The 13,861-nt window shown below is 68.9% G+C and overlaps 7 protein-coding genes across 7 annotated transcripts; 3 read left to right on the top strand and 4 right to left on the bottom strand.

Moving 5' to 3' along the window:
* Positions 1-388: 388 nt before the first annotated feature.
* On the top strand, positions 389-1,106 carry FA09DRAFT_298151 (mitochondrial import protein Pam17; the record flags this gene model as incomplete). The annotated part of the gene is made up of 2 exons (XM_025740236.1): positions 389-736; positions 1,002-1,106. Coding segments are annotated over 2 exons (453 nt in total), but the record flags the coding sequence as incomplete, so codon positions are not given.
* FA09DRAFT_47025 (cytochrome P450) lies at positions 1,105-3,273 on the bottom strand. The gene is made up of 6 exons (XM_025745678.1): positions 2,545-3,273; positions 2,468-2,497; positions 2,345-2,413; positions 1,984-2,295; positions 1,817-1,936; positions 1,105-1,765 (listed from the first exon to the last, which is right to left on the bottom strand). Exons 1-6 carry the CDS (start codon positions 2,971-2,973, stop codon positions 1,214-1,216), a joined length of 1,512 nt encoding a protein of 503 aa, XP_025598059.1. The 5' UTR covers positions 2,974-3,273; the 3' UTR covers positions 1,105-1,213.
* Positions 3,274-3,947: 674 nt separating this feature from the next.
* FA09DRAFT_330419 (hypothetical protein) lies at positions 3,948-6,032 on the top strand. Its single transcript, XM_025742596.1, has 5 exons — positions 3,948-4,002; positions 4,051-4,270; positions 4,399-4,547; positions 4,597-4,733; positions 4,784-6,032. The coding sequence occupies exons 1-5, from the start codon at positions 3,980-3,982 to the stop codon at positions 5,989-5,991; spliced, it is 1,737 nt and encodes a 578-aa protein (XP_025598058.1). The 5' UTR covers positions 3,948-3,979; the 3' UTR covers positions 5,992-6,032.
* A 141-nt stretch (positions 6,033-6,173) lies between these two features.
* On the bottom strand, positions 6,174-7,217 carry FA09DRAFT_334497 (Triosephosphate isomerase; the record flags this gene model as incomplete). The annotated part of the gene is made up of 5 exons (XM_025743736.1): positions 6,174-6,176; positions 6,232-6,314; positions 6,365-6,552; positions 6,687-7,050; positions 7,103-7,217. 5 exons carry the CDS (start codon positions 7,215-7,217, stop codon positions 6,174-6,176), a joined length of 753 nt encoding a protein of 250 aa, XP_025598057.1.
* A 481-nt stretch (positions 7,218-7,698) lies between these two features.
* On the bottom strand, positions 7,699-9,511 carry FA09DRAFT_330416 (putative PRS4-ribose-phosphate pyrophosphokinase 3). Its single transcript, XM_025742595.1, has 6 exons — positions 9,411-9,511; positions 9,318-9,357; positions 8,794-9,267; positions 8,143-8,710; positions 7,929-8,096; positions 7,699-7,878 (listed from the first exon to the last, which is right to left on the bottom strand). The coding sequence occupies exons 1-6, from the start codon at positions 9,442-9,444 to the stop codon at positions 7,720-7,722; spliced, it is 1,443 nt and encodes a 480-aa protein (XP_025598056.1). The 5' UTR covers positions 9,445-9,511; the 3' UTR covers positions 7,699-7,719.
* A 131-nt stretch (positions 9,512-9,642) lies between these two features.
* FA09DRAFT_330415 (initiator tRNA phosphoribosyl transferase) lies at positions 9,643-11,692 on the top strand. The gene is made up of 2 exons (XM_025742594.1): positions 9,643-11,013; positions 11,071-11,692. The coding sequence occupies exons 1-2, from the start codon at positions 9,805-9,807 to the stop codon at positions 11,434-11,436; spliced, it is 1,575 nt and encodes a 524-aa protein (XP_025598055.1). The 5' UTR covers positions 9,643-9,804; the 3' UTR covers positions 11,437-11,692.
* FA09DRAFT_330414 (hypothetical protein) lies at positions 11,603-13,199 on the bottom strand. Its single transcript, XM_025742593.1, has 6 exons — positions 12,735-13,199; positions 12,626-12,679; positions 12,499-12,570; positions 12,284-12,425; positions 11,840-12,219; positions 11,603-11,769 (listed from the first exon to the last, which is right to left on the bottom strand). The coding sequence occupies exons 1-5, from the start codon at positions 12,975-12,977 to the stop codon at positions 11,906-11,908; spliced, it is 825 nt and encodes a 274-aa protein (XP_025598054.1). The 5' UTR covers positions 12,978-13,199; the 3' UTR covers positions 11,603-11,769; positions 11,840-11,905.
* Positions 13,200-13,861: the final 662 nt, after the last annotated feature.

Raw genomic sequence — 13,861 nt, 5'->3', positions numbered from 1 at the left:
GAGGTGGTGGGCGGGAAGCAAGCGCCGCCTGGCGCGGCCTTGCCTTGGCACGGCAGCGCGGTGCGCGATTTCGCGACTTCTCCGCCGCGCCGCAGCTTCTCCACGCGCTTCGCACCACCACTCCCCTCACCACCATCATGTCCGCTCCGCTGCGTCCCCTCGCACGGTCGCTGGTGCGTGCGCCGCGCCTGCAGCCCGCCGCGCCGCGACGCCTCGCACCGCTTCTCCGCCAGCGCGATGTTCGCGCGGCCAGCCAGAGCAGCAAGGTGACCGTGCCGACGCCCGGCACGCGCGACCTGCCGCCGCAGCGCCAGCCGCTGAGCTGGGCTACGTGTGAGTGGCAGCCGAAGCCCTCCCTTGCCACCGTAGTTGATGACTTGGCGCAGACCTCTCGCTGCGCCGCACGCGCCGCCTCGCCGGCGTGCTCACGACGATCCCTACGACGCTGCTCTCGCTCGCGAGCTCCGGCGCCGTGCTGCTGACCCAGCCCGTCGACCCCACGACGCCGCCGATGCTCGGCATCGACCCCGTGTACCTGTACGCGGCGGCGACGCTGGCGTGCGGCGGGCTCGGCTACCTCGTCGGGCCGAGCATCGGCACGTTCTTCTGGAACGTCGTGCACAAGCGCGACCGCAAGAACGTCGAGGCGATGGACTCGGTCTTCTGGAGCAAGATCGAGCGCAACCGCGTCGACCCGAGCCGCCAGACGATGCAGAACCGCCTGCCCGACTTCTACGTGAGTGGGCGACGCCGCGAGTATGGGCGGTGGGGCGTGCACAGGGGGCTGGAGTTCGGCAGAGGCGGCTGCAGTCCTGCGTGGACAGCCTGGACTTGGTGTGTAGATGGAGCAGACGGAGCGGCCAGGCAAGGCACGGACGTTCCGGACACGAGGAGGCTCTGCTTCGCCTGCTGCCGCCGCGTCGTCGACGCCTGCTTCTCAGCGGCCAAGCGCTCTGCATCTCTGCCGCTCCTCTCCAGCTCCGCGCTAACATCATGCGCAGGGCGAGAAGATTGCGTCGATCCCGCAGTACCGGCAGTGGCTGCGCGACCAGGCCGCGTTCCGGCGAAAGACGAGCCACGGCGTGCGCGACGACCTCACACAGTAGGCGACGGCCAGCGTCTGAATTGAACGAGTCACGCGAGAGGGTCTGGGAGTGCGAGTCCTGTCGCAGCGCAGGGCCACAGCACAGGGCCACAGCACAGCGCACTGGGGCTATGCGCGCTTGGTAAGTGTGGCGCACCACTCGCGCGCCGGCACGACGATGCCCGGCCCCGTCTTCGTCGCCCAGTTGCCCGGCGGCACGGCGTCGGCGTCGACGACGTCAAACGTGGCGAAGAAGGTCGCGAGGAAGACGCGCATGTGCGTGATGGCGACGCGGCGTCCGGGACAGATGGTCGCGCCGCCGCCCCACGGGTGGAAGCGCTGCAGCGCCGCCTTGCCGTCGAGCAGCGCGCCGGACTCGGAGCTGAGCGAGTCGCCGCGCGAGCGCGACATCGAGCTGTACGAGTTGCCGCGCGAGCGCGAGACGGAGCTGTACGAGTCGCCGCGCGGCCGCCCGGCGGGAAAGTTGTCGAAGGGCGCAAAGGCATGCGGCTGCGTCCACAGCGCCGCCGAGTGGTGCCACGAGTAGGGAATGCCGCAGACCATCTCGCCCTTGCGCACGTGGAAGACCGAGCCGTCGGCGCAGGGCAGCAGCGTGTCCTTGAGGCACATGCGCCACGACATCGACGATGCCTGGTAGCGCAGCGTCTCGTCGGCGATGGTCTGCGCGCGCGTGTGAGCCACCTCCATGTCGGTCCTCTCCGCACCACGCACCACGATGTTCGGGCACGACGACATGTCCTGCGAGTCAAACACAAACGACGGGCGGCTCGACGTCGGACACGTCTCGGCGCGCACGCGGCGCAGCGACTCGGCGTCGTTGACGACAAAGATCTGCATCGTGTCAGCAAGGGCGGCAGAAGGTTCGTGTCGTGACGCACCGTCTGCCACAGCGTGGCAAAGCCCAGGTTGCTCGCGCCCGCCCAGAGCAGCATCATCAGGTGCCGCGCAATGTCGTCGCGCGACACGGCATACTTCTCGCTCGCGAGCTTCTCGTGCAGGTCGCGCACGAGCGCCGTCGCCGACACGAGGTGCTCGTCGAGGTAGCGGTTCATCAAACGCACGAGGCGCTCGCGCGCCGCCGTGCCCGCCGGCGCCCGCCGCCCGCGCGAGAGGGCAAAGAAGTGCTCGTCGAACGCGAGAAAGTCGTCGTACGCGGCGGTGGCGGGGAAGTTGCGCCCGAAGATGGCCGTCTGCGATGCCGCGTCAGCCTAGCACTAGCTACGGCCTGTCTCGCCTCACATTTGCAATGATGAAGCTGGTGCGCGCGATCCAGTCCCGCAGGTCGGAGCGGCCTTGCGGCGGCGGGTGCTGCGAGGGCGATCAGTCGTCCTGCACGGCGTGACTAGCCTTGTGGCGACTCACCGAGGCGAAGCGCTCCGTAGTGAGCTCGTACTGCGCCGGTCAGCAGTCTGCACGTCCTTCATGACTGGGCCACTCACCAGCGAGTCGCAGATGGACGCGCCATTGTTGCCGCCCATGCCCTGGCTGTACAGCGCCGCGACGGCCACGACCACCTCGGGCCGCGCGCCTGCCGCGGAGCAGCCCTGGATGCGCTCGTCAAAGTGCCGCTCGTGGCGAAAGGCCTCGAGGCTAAAGTTGCGGCGCTCGCTGCCGCGCGTCATGCCGTCCATCGCCAGCGGGTCCGCGACGACGACGAGCGGCTTGCCGAGCACGCGCACGCGCACGACGCCGTGCTGCGCCGGCGCCAGCAGCTGTGGCAAGCGCATTGCCGCGAAGCCCTTGATGCGCCGCATGTGCCACACCTCGCCGAACCACGGCAGCGAGCCGGCGCGCAGGCCGGCGGCAAAGAGGCATGCGGCGCACACGAGCGCCAGCGCCAGCGCCGTGCAGTCGTGCATGCTAAGCATGGCGGGGTAGAAAGATGGAGGACAAAAGGGTGGAAGAGCGAAGGGAAGGGTGGGCCAGCGTGTGCCGTTGCTCCACAGCGCTGCCTCTATATAGCCAGCGGCGCTCAGCCTCTCGCCTCGCTTGTGCGGCGGCCGGCCCCTAAGGGCACCGATGCGCGTGCCACACTGCCGGCCGGCCTCGAGCGCCGCCCGGAAGCCCTTGCCGGTGCGTGGGCGCAGTGCGCCACCGTCTCGCAGCGCCCGCCGCAGGCACTCATTGCGCCAAGAGCGTGTGGGCGTTCGGGGCGCACGCGGCAGCCAAGCCACATCGTCGGCGCAGTGACACCCTGACGCCCAGACAGGCCCTCGCCGATCTGCACCCTGCGCTGCCGGTACGCCGCCGAGCCAGGGCAACGTGTGACGCTGTGACTCTCCTATGACAACGTGCTCGCGGCAGGCGTGGTCCGGCTGATAGGGTCAGGAGACAGGGTCAGCTACGTTGGTCAGCGGGCGTTGTGCCCCACAAGGGTGCGCTGCCCCGTGCTTGAGGACGCATGCGTCATATCCGCTGGCCCAGGTCGGTGCTGGAGCTACTTGTCAGCCGCCATGACAAGATGCAGGCCTACGTACAATAAGAATCGAAGACGAGTCGGCTTTGAGTGACTTGCACGAGGTAAGCTTGTGCAATCTGAGGCACGCCTTGCACCCGCATCGGCTCGGGGGCGCTGCCAACGCCGCGACGGCCAGAGACTGGCCTGATCATTGACTCATGCACTGATTTTCCTCATTTTGCGACGAATAGCAGCCTCAGACGAGCATTAGAACGGGTGCTGCGGCGACTGCGACGCTCGCTCCAGGGGGCTTGCAGACGCCTCAGGGGTCGGTAGCACGTGACGCCCGGCGCGTCGAGATGCATGCGGCGCGCAGCGGATTTCGGGAGTGCCGCGCCGCACATCAACACCTGGCGCGGGCAATCGTGCCTCGCCTCCACCACCCTCCCGCCCAGCAGCGCTCCACCTGCGCCGCCATGGCCGACGACGATGCCGCGCCGTGAGTGCCGCGCTGCCGCCGCAGCGGACCCTCGCTGATGCCGCGCAGCTCGTTTGCCAGCACGGCCGAGGAGCTGCTCTGGCTGCGCGAGCGCGTCAAGGACCTCTCCGACACGCTGCGCGAGACCGAGGCGTCGCTCGTCGAGTTCGAGGAGAGCTCCAAGGACGTCGAGCGCGAGATGGACCGCGAGATCCGCGACGCCGAGCGCCGCGAGCGCGAGCTCAACGCCAAGGACGAGCGCAACCGCAGCATCATCGACGAGTGGAAGGTGCGTGCCGCGTGTATGCCAGGGCCGGCCGTGGTGGGCACACATGGGCTGGGGCCGGCCGTGGTGGGCACACATGTGCCAGCGCCGGCCACGACGCGCACACACGTGCCAGGGCTGACATGCCGCAGGCCAAGTACCAGAACGCCATCGCCGAGCACAACAAGTACCACGCCGAGATGGACCGCGAGATGAGCGTCGTGCGCGAGCAGCAGCGGCGCTACAAGGAGAGCATTCGCGACATGGAGGTGAACAACGACGAGCTGGAGAATGCCGAGCGGTGAGAGTGTGCCAGGCCCGCCGCCCCGCGCTGCGCTGACGCCGCGCAGCATGATCGCCTCGTCGCTGGCCGAGATGGAGTCGCGCTACAATAAGGCGCTGGAGCGCACAGTAATGCTCGAGGAGGAGCTGGTGGCCAAGGCGCGCCTGGAGGACGACAACCAGCGGCTGCGCGACGAGCTGCAGGGTGAGTCGCGTGTGGCAGCCTACTCGCCGCCGCACTGAACCTCTTCGCAGAGCTGCACGAGGAGCTCTCGATTGCACGCGAGCAGGTCGCCGCCGCACAGAGCGCACAGGCCGCGTCTGCTGCGCCGGCTGCCGCCAGCCGCACCACATCGCGCGCCGAGCCGGGCGCCGGCGACGAGATGAGCCTGGCCGACCTCGTGCACCGGCCGCGCACCGCTGCCTCGCGTCCAGCCTCACGCCTCGGCGGTGCGGCATCGCCAGGCACCGGGCGCAGCTCGGCGGCGGGCCACTACCCGCCCATCAGCGGCTCAGCGCGCACGCCGGCGGCCAAGGCCATGCTCGGGCACGCGCGCCGCGGCAGTCGCGACGTCACGGGCCTCACCGTCGGCGACGACAGCCCGAGCCTGCGCGCGTCGCGCATGCGCAAGGATGTCGGCGCGCCGGCCCCGCGCGCCAGCGTCGCAGCCGCACGCACGCCGCTGCGCCGTCCGCTCGGCAGCACGGTGCAGGCAACGAGCGGCAAGAGCCTCAACATGATGCACGTGCTGCAGTCGCGCATGCGAGCGCTCGAGTCGCGCATCTCGTCGGCGCGCGACCTCTCGCGCATCGCGCCGGCCGTCGACCTCGACCGCAGCGCGATCCCGCGGCCTGCCTCGCGGCTCGGCAGCAGCACAGGGCCGGGCGCGTACGGCTCGCCCACGCCGACGGGCACGCCAGGCCCGCCGGTCCGTGGCCCGCGGCCGTCCTTCGACGGCAAGGCGTCCGTCAGCGGCATCCCCGTGCCGCCGTCTGGGCTGAGCAAGTCGACACGCCGGCCGGCGTCGCGCCTGTCCATGGCCAGCGGTGGCATCGGCTCGTCGTCGTCGCCGCCGCTGCCCTCTGCCCAACTGCCGCGCTCGCAGACGCCGACCTTCTCGGCGGGCGCGCACGGCGGCGTCCGCGGCGCCAGCCCGCTGGGCTTCCTCGACTCGGAGCCCGACATGCACTCTGGGCGCGCATCGGCAGCGTCCGTGCGCCGGCGCATCACGACCGTCGGCGAGCGCGGCGCGTCGACGCGGCCGCGTGGCAGCACCACAGTGGGGCTGTCGACGGCCGAGGCCAAGGGCGCGCCAGCGGGCGGCGTGGTCTCGGCGCTGCGCGCACCCTCCTCGCGCCCACTCAGCGGGACGACCGCCGCCGGCGCGGCCGCGGGCCCGCCCGTCTCGTGGCGGCCCACCGCGAGCGGCCGCCTGCGGAGCAGCTCGACGGGCTCGAGGTGACGTGGCTGTCCGCACTGTATACTAGCTTGTCACGAAGTCATGATGTGTGCCACGATGTGCGGTGCTGCCGGCTGCACACCCATCTCATAGGCTCGATCTGCTCGCATTACGCCACGGCCACGCTAAGCAGGCCCTCGCATCTGCGCTGTCTGGCCGGCACGGGCCAGGTCCCGGCGAGCTGCTTACTGCTCGGCACGCGCTGTCAGCCAAGGACACATCACCACACCTCATGCTACGTACGAGCCGCGCGTTGCAGATGTCGACGAACTCGGGCTTGAGCGAGGCGCCGCCGACGAGGAAGCCCGAGATGTCGGGCTGGGCGGCTGGAGAAGACGTCAGCCAGGCAGCAGCTGCAGCGGCACAGGGCACGCACCGAGCTCCTTGCAGTTCTTGGCCGCGACGGAGCCGCCGTAGATGACGCGCAGGCCCTCGCCGGCCGACTGGCCGAGCTTCTCGACGGCCCACTTGCGGATGGCGGCGTGCACCTCCTGCGCCTGCTCCGTCGTGGCGACCTTGCCGGTGCCGATGGCCCACACGGGCTCGTAGGCCACGACGATCTTGCTGTTGGCAGGGCGGTGTCAGTACGGCGCAGCGCTGGAGACGGCAATGAGCAGCTGCACGTCCCAGCCTGATCACGAGCAGAGCTCGATGTCTGCAGCCGTGCACCACCTCAATCCGCTCTCCTCGGCACTCACCTCCAGTCGTCGACCTGCTTCTTGATCGCATCGAGCTGGCGCACGACGACGTTGATCGACTCGTTGGCCTCGCGCTGCTCGAGCGTCTCGCCGACGCACGCAATCACGCTGATGCCCTGCGCCAGCGCGGCCTTGGTCTTCTCGGCGACGAGCTCGTCGCTCTCGCCGAAGAGCGTGCGGCGCTCTGAGTGGCCGAGGATGACCCACGGGATGGAGGCGTCCTTGAGCTGCGTGACGCTGATCTCGCCGGTGAAGGCGCCGGCGTCCTTGTGGTAGGCGTTCTGCGCCGAGACCTTGACGGGCGAGCCGGCAAGCTGCTCCTGCGCGAGCAGCAGGTGGATCGCCGGCGGCGCGACGACGACCTCTGGCAGCAGCGCATCAGCACGAGTCAGACAGGGCAGCTGCGGCGCACGCACCCGTGTTGGAGTCGAGCTGGGCGTCCTTGAGCAGCTGGAGCAGCTTCTTGGTGCTCTCGAGCGTGCCGTTCATCTTGTAGTTGCCGCCGACGAAGAAGGTGCGAGATGCGGCCATGGTGACGGTGTGTGGGTGAGGCGAAGGTGTGTGGGTAGAGGGGTGGAGGAGGAGAAGCAGAAGACCGCACAAGGCGCACGCTGCACTTCTCGCAGCCGCTCGGCCGCGCTGGCGAGCCGAGGCGTGGGTCGCGGTGGCCCTTGCGCGCTTCGGGCGAACTCGGCGCCTCTGCGCTGCGCCCGTCCGACGACCGCCGCGGTTGTGCACGCGACCTTCACCTTGAGTTGTCCACACGGCCTGGGCCGCACACAGCAGGCTCGAAGAGTGAGACGACGAGCCGATCTCTCTGATGGACCTTAGCGGCAGCCGTCGCCCGGCAGGCAGCACATACTCCGGGCAAGCTCAGACTGCGGCGCGTGATGCACCCCATCTTCTCTTCGCCCTGAGCACCTCACGCTGGCCTGAGCCGAGCCACTACTGTGCAACGCCCTGCTCCCTCCGCACTGCCGCTGCACTGCCGAGACCCATTAAATTACGCCAGCCGCCATCTACACCCCGCAGCCTACAGCAGCACGCTGGCGTCCTCGTGGAAGAGCAGGCTGATGCTCTCGCCGTTGTGCGTGCGCCGGATGCTCTCGGCGATAACGGCGCTGACGTCCATAATCTCGAGCTTGCCGTTCGAGTCGCGCGCCTTTTCGAGGTTCGGAATCGTGTTGGTGACCTGCGCCCGCCTGTCAGCGCTGCAGTGGGACGAGCACCCAGCACACTCACCACCAGCTTCTCGAGGTCCAGACGCCGCAGCAGCGCCGTCGACTGGCCGCTGAGGAGGCCGTGCGAGATGTGCGCATACACGGCCTTGGCGCCAGCCTCCTTGAGCGTCTTGGCGGCCAGCGCGAGCGTCCGCCCCGTGTCGACCATGTCGTCGACGAGGATCGCAGTCTGCGCAGCGTCAGCGCGGCTCGAGAGGTACCCTCGCACAACGCACCTTGCCGTCGACGTCGCCGACGAGAATCTCCATCTTCGTCTCGGCCTCGTCGCTCGCCACGGCGCTCGTGCCCGCACGTTCCTTGCTCGGGCCGCGGCTGCCGCCGCTCACGATGCGGTGGCCGTCCTCGTCCGTCGTGACCCACTCGCCCGCCTCGTTCATGCTCACGCCGTTGGCCACGGGGCTGTACGTGCTCGTGGCGCCGTGGCCAGCCAAGGCGTGCTCAGCAGCGCCGGCGCGCGGTGTTGCCGCCTCGCTCGCGTCCGAGGGCGAGAGCCGCTCCAGCGACGCGTTGACGACGCCCAGCTGCTGCCCGAACGCGTGCGAGCCGCCGAGGCCCGCCTCGGCCCTGATGCGGCTCGCCGGGTCGGCGTGTGCGGTCGGGTCGACCATGAAGCTGCCCGTCATCGGCGTGCTCAGGCCGCTACGCAGATCGGAGAAGGACGACGTGCGCGAGACGCCGGCGGCATCGGCCGCGGCCGCGCGCAGCCGCTTGTTGGCTTCCCGTTTCCGATTCCGGTTGATGAGCGCAAAGTCGACGCCGAGGAGATCCGCCAGCGACGTGGCACTGCGCGGCACAGTAAGCCGCCTGGCCGCTGCTGCGTAGCCCCTTCGCCCCGTCGCTTTTGTCCCCCTCACGCCGACACTCACCGCTTGGCACCGCCCGCATCGGGGCTCACGATGATGGCATTCTTGTAGTCCGGGATGCACTGGCGGATCCAGCGCGCGACGCTCGGCTCGCTCGTGAGGTTGTCGACGGGAATGTCGAAGAAGCCCTGGATCTGCGAGGCGTGCAGGTCCATCGTGATGACGTGGTCGGCGCCCGCGACGGTGATCATGTTGGCGACGAGCTTGGCGGTGATGGGCGCGCGGCTCTTGTCCTTCTTATCGTGCCGACTGTACGGGAAGCACGGGATGACGGCCGTGATGCGACGCGCCGAGGCGGTGCGGCACGCCGAGATGATGATCAGCAGCTCCATTAGCGAGTCGTTGGGGTCGACGTAGGGGCTGTTCGACGTCTGCAGCACGAACACGTCCTCGTCGCGCACCGACGAGCCGATGCGCACGTCGATCGACTGGTCCGCAAACTTCTTGCACACGCACGGCGTGGGCTGAATGCCGAGGCTGCGGCGGGTGTGAGGCGTGCTGCCGGCTGCTGCAAGCGGCGTGCTCACCGGTCGGCGACCATCGCGGCCAGCTCCGGGTGCGAGTTGCCTGCCAGAGGGGTCAGCCAGGGCAGCGCTGGGCAGCGCCGGCGCAGCGCGCACCCGTGAGCAGCTTGATCGAGTTGACGCCAGGCATGGTCGGCGGTCGGGTGGGGTGTCGTGGAGCGGATCTTTGTTCTTCGGCGGGCACGGCGAGGCGCGAGGATGCGAGAGCGGGAGCTTGCGGCGCGGGGCGCGACGACGGCATTTCCGCTTTTTGGCCAGCGCGCACTCCCGAGTCCCGCGCGCAGACCCTCGCCGCTTCCTGCTCCCACCCGAGCTCGCCTCTGCGCCACACCATCACTGAAGCCCGGCCAAGCCTCGTCGTCCGCAGCGCGCGGCTGTCTCTGTGGACGCGCTGAGCTCATCGTGTAGCCTCGGCCCGCCCCTGTGCCCCGACTGGGCGTGCTGAGCAGCGCAGACGAGGCACGGCTGCTTGCGACCTGCGACGCTGAGCATGCCGAGCAGCGAGGGGCAGGAGGCGGTCCCTGGCGGCGAGCGGGCGCAGACCGACGAGCGCAAGCGCCTGCGTGCGCTCGAGCGCGACCCATACAACCGCCTGCGCTCCATCGTCGCCGACGCACAGCTCGTCGAGAGCGTCGCGGCGCACTTTGCGGACCTGCCCGTCGTGCCGAATCTGCGCTGCGGGGCGTGGTACGTCGACCCGTCGCGCCACGCGGCCAAGGGCTGCTACTTCAAGAGCACCGACGGGCACACGCACAACTGGGGCTTCAGCCTCAAGCGGCCCAACCTGCATCTTGCAGAGCTCTGCCTCGAGCGTGGCGGCGCCCTCGTGGTGGACTCTACACGCCGCGGCAAGTCGATGCCCGACGCCCTCTCGAAGACGGTGCCCATCTGGTGTGCCGTACTCAACGAGGCGTCGCGCCAGAGGTACGGCGAGCCTGCGCCGGCGTCGCCGCCGCCGCCATGCCAGCATCGCAGTCCAGGCACACTGCGCGTGCCCTCGCACATCGTCTCGCCGTCAGAGGAAGCGCAGATCGCCGAGCGGATAGCAGGCTGGGTCGGCGACCTGCTGTCCTCTGCGCTGCCTGTGCCTCGGCTTCGCGCGCCGCTCGTGCCCTTCTTTTGCTCGCCGCAGTTTGCCGATCCGGCTCTATCGTGCTCAGCGGGCTCGCTATGCGCGCTCGCCGCGGGTCGGTGTCTCCGAGTCGTGCTCCTCTCCGCCAGCTGGCCAGTCTCAATCGCGCCTGTCACAGACGGCGGCAGCAGCTCGAGAGGGCCATCGTGCTGGGAGCAAGCTCCTCACACGGCCAATGCCTTCGACGACAATCCCTTCACCTACGTGCAAGGCAGCGGAGACGATGAGGAGGCCTGGGCGACGGGCCTGTCGCCGGCGCTGCTCTGGGCACACCGAGACGAGATCCTGCGCAGCCGCGCCGACTGCCAGGACGCCATCGGCACAATCGTCCAGGCTGAGCGCCTGCGAGTGCGGTCGCACACCCTGCTGCAGCAGGTGCAGCCGGCGCCGATCTGGCTGCAGCTGCCAGCCGAGCCAGTCGCCGACGGGCCGTGGAGCCTCGTCGTGCACTGCCAAGGCGCGCCGGCCACGGACGAGACGCGTGAAGATGCGCGGACCTTATCGCTCGACCTCCCCGCCGGCAAAAAGGGCGCACGGCTGCTCCGCACGGTTCTTCCTGGCGCCATCGTGAGTGCTCCTGTGCTGACTAGGCACGCTCAAAGCCGCTCTGACGCTTCTGCTCAGGCAACCATCACTCGCTCGCTGCTGCGAAGGGCCGCGACGGACCGCAAGGTGCTCATCACCAGCACGAGCGACGCCTCCCTTCCCGGCTCCATCGCGCTCGCACTGCTTGCCGCCTCGTTCACCAGCGATGGCCGCTTCGTGCCCGACATCGCGCCGGACAGCATGGATCACGCAGCACGACTCGAAGCGCACCGCAAGGCGCTCACCAAGGCAGACGCCAGGCGCTGTCTGCAGTGGCTCGTCTCGAGTGCACCCGACTTCACGCCCTCTCGCGGACACCTGCTGCGTGTTCACGACGCGGTCCTGCCGACGCCAGATGGCGTCCGTGGCTCGGCGGGCGCGCAGCTTGAGCTGAGCACGCAATAGCTATACCCTAGAGACCTGGCTGTGCGAGCGAGGAATGGTAGACGACCGATGGCGTGAGCCCTCTGCACGATTCGCCGAGCTGGCACGCGCCGTCGTCAAGGCGGCTCTGCACGTGTCCATCGAGCGGACTGCCGTACAGCCGCCACACGCGTGGGAACAGCAGAGACGGCGATGCAGCGTGTTCGGACCCTGGGCTGGGTGCTACAGACGTGCTTCAGCAGGGCATGTACAGGGCGAGGTATGAGGATTCAAGTGCGTGGTATGGCGTAGCGGATGCGGGTGCTGGCTGTCGGAGCGCAGTGGCTGTGGCGAGCCACGAAGGCAGCATGCCTGCTGTAGGGCGCAAAGCGTGTCGTCAGCGCCGGCGCAGCGCTACACGCTAACCTCTGCGCTGCGGACGCACCTGGGTGCACACTCCTTACGACATGTGGTCGGCGACGCCGTCTGCAGCGTCTGAGGCGTAGCGGTCTCAGCTGCCAACGAGGTGGTTTGCGGAGCGGCAGAGCGGCGGCGAGCCATCAGCCGGCTCGTCAGGCTGCTCTTCGTCGCTGTCCCACTGGCCGACGAGATGGTCCACTGAGCGATACAGGGGCGAGATGCTGGTGCGTTGCTTCCCGCGCTGCTCCTTGTCGATGTACTCGTCACGCTCCTCCTCGTCGCTGTCCCATTGGCCGACGAGGTGGTCCACTGCGTGATGGTCCACGACGAGATGGTCCACTGAGCGATACAGCGGCGAAGAGCTGCGGATCTCGCGTTCCACCTCGCGTGCTCCTCCTTCGTTGGCTATGCAGGCGCGGAGGATGTGTGAGGCTCTGGCGGCCTTGGAGAGCTACGCGTATGGACGCACCAGCTTTATAGTGTGACGCCGAGCCCGTCTCATGCTCTCTCGCGGCGTACGTCTGAGAAGCTTGCTGCAGATACTGCTGCGGCCGCTGCTGCTGGTGTTGCTGCTGCTGCAGCTGCGACGGCTGGCGCTGCTGCTGATGGTCCTGCAACGGAGGGTTCGCATTGAGCAGGGAAGAAGACAAGCGAGGCAGAAGGGGAAGGAGGGACGAGACTCACCAGCTGCTGCCGCTGTAGCCACGGCGGCGGCGCTTCCGCAGCGTGCGGCGACGGCTCGCGCGCCACGCTGATCTGCTAGACGTCAGCTTGCACGTGGAGGCAGAGTGGGACTCATGGCGCAGCTCACCTGGAGCAGCCGCTGCTGCTTCACCTGGTGCTGCCGCGAAAGCGCAGGATTGGGCTGGCGCAAGCGGTCAGTACGGCCGAGGCAGAGGCCGCGATGCACCGGCACTCACAGAAGACGGCGGCAGCGGCGAGGGCGGTCCCGGCTGCAGCAAGGACACCAGCTGATGGTCTGGAGACCAAGGCTCGACGAAGTAGAAGCGGCCGTCAAACGTCTGCCACTCGCCATTGGCGGGAGGCGCCGACGGCTTGGGCGGTGCGGTGCTGGCCGGCGGCAGGCCGGCGGTTAGCCACTGGTACTCCTGCGTCACCGGGCACCATCGCCAGCCACAGCGAACGCCTGCGGACGGCGTCATGGATCGTGCGTGGGGAAGAGGTGGAGTGCGAGCGGCCGAGGTGTGGGCGCCTGCGTGTATGCGCGCGGGGCGGGGCGAGCGGCGAGGCGAGGCCTAGATGATGGGGCTACGAGGGATGTGGTGGACGAGAGACAAGCTGCGATGTGCAGTGTGCGCCAGATAAGCCTGAGCAAGCGCGGGCGCAGAGCATAGTGTGAGAGTCAGCTGCCCGATGAAGAAGGTTGGCGAGCAGCGGCCCGAGCGCCGGGCGTGAGGCCGCGGGAAGGGACTCGACTGCCCCTTTCGGGCGGCGCAGAGCTGGCGCGTGCGCCCGTCGCGCCTGAGTGGGCTGTATGCGCCTCCACCCGGCGCCCACATCCTTGCTTCACTACCTCCACCTCGACACGGCCCGCAAGGCGAGACGCGCCTTAGCTGCCGGACACTCTGTCTGCCTCAAGAGCGCCCTGTGACCACACAGATGCTGCCGCAGCTGGCAGGAAGCGCCACCCTCGATCCCCTTCAGACGGCGGGCACGCACGCGCGTGCGGTTCTCCGACCAGAGCTTGTGTCAAGCATCTACGTTCAGCACTCCTCAGGCACTCAAGCCGGCAGCGCTCTCCGTTCGCTGGAAGGTACGTCGGTTCAGCTAGCCGGCAGACACGGTCGCCCTCCTTCGTCAGCGTGCGTCCACACGCTTCCCGGAGCTGCTCATCATCCTGGCCGCAATCTGGGCTGCGTCTTCCTTGAGCACAGCACGACAGGAAGGAGCGTGCAACGGTGCGGCCCACGCCGACTGGCCGGGGTCATCGACTTCATGCTCTCCACTGACGGCGACGCACGCGCATACGCTCCCTCGCCGCAGCTCGCTCCTGAAGCTGGCCAGCTGCACATGCTGAGGGCATCGA

Source organism: Tilletiopsis washingtonensis (assembly GCF_003144115.1).
Source record: "Tilletiopsis washingtonensis strain MCA 4186 unplaced genomic scaffold FA09scaffold_12, whole genome shotgun sequence".
Lineage (NCBI taxonomy): Eukaryota > Fungi > Basidiomycota > Exobasidiomycetes > Entylomatales > Tilletiopsis > Tilletiopsis washingtonensis.
The sequence above is the reverse complement of the archived record's forward strand: the minus strand, read 5'-3'. Positions and strand labels throughout refer to the sequence as shown.

Coding starts and splice junctions, on each gene's coding strand:
- FA09DRAFT_47025 (XM_025745678.1), bottom strand. CDS start 2,973: ATGCTTAGCATGCACGACTGCACGGCGCTGGCGCTGGCGCTCGTGTGC. Junction 1,937..1,983: donor TTGCCACGCTGTGGCAGACG/GTGCGTCACGAC, acceptor GACACGATGCAG/ATCTTTGTCGTCAACGACGC. Junction 1,766..1,816: donor CGTCGTGCCCGAACATCGTG/GTGCGTGGTGCG, acceptor ACGCGCGCGCAG/ACCATCGCCGACGAGACGCT.
- FA09DRAFT_330419 (XM_025742596.1), top strand. CDS start 3,980: ATGGCCGACGACGATGCCGCGCC. Junction 4,003..4,050: donor GCCGACGACGATGCCGCGCC/GTGAGTGCCGCG, acceptor GATGCCGCGCAG/CTCGTTTGCCAGCACGGCCG. Junction 4,548..4,596: donor GAGCTGGAGAATGCCGAGCG/GTGAGAGTGTGC, acceptor GACGCCGCGCAG/CATGATCGCCTCGTCGCTGG.
- FA09DRAFT_330416 (XM_025742595.1), bottom strand. CDS start 9,444: ATGCCTGGCGTCAACTCGATCAAGCTGCTCACGG. Junction 9,268..9,317: donor GCCGCGATGGTCGCCGACCG/GTGAGCACGCCG, acceptor CACCCGCCGCAG/CCTCGGCATTCAGCCCACGC. Junction 8,711..8,793: donor GATGCGGGCGGTGCCAAGCG/GTGAGTGTCGGC, acceptor TGTGCCGCGCAG/TGCCACGTCGCTGGCGGATC.
- FA09DRAFT_330415 (XM_025742594.1), top strand. CDS start 9,805: ATGCCGAGCAGCGAGGGGCAGGAGGCGGTCCCTGGCGGCGAGCGGGCG. Junction 11,014..11,070: donor CGGTTCTTCCTGGCGCCATC/GTGAGTGCTCCT, acceptor GCTTCTGCTCAG/GCAACCATCACTCGCTCGCT.
- FA09DRAFT_330414 (XM_025742593.1), bottom strand. CDS start 12,977: ATGACGCCGTCCGCAGGCGTTCGCTGTGGCTGGCGATGGTGCCCGGTG. Junction 12,680..12,734: donor CGCCGCTGCCGCCGTCTTCT/GTGAGTGCCGGT, acceptor CGCTTGCGCCAG/CCCAATCCTGCGCTTTCGCG. Junction 12,426..12,498: donor GGCTACAGCGGCAGCAGCTG/GTGAGTCTCGTC, acceptor CCTCCGTTGCAG/GACCATCAGCAGCAGCGCCA.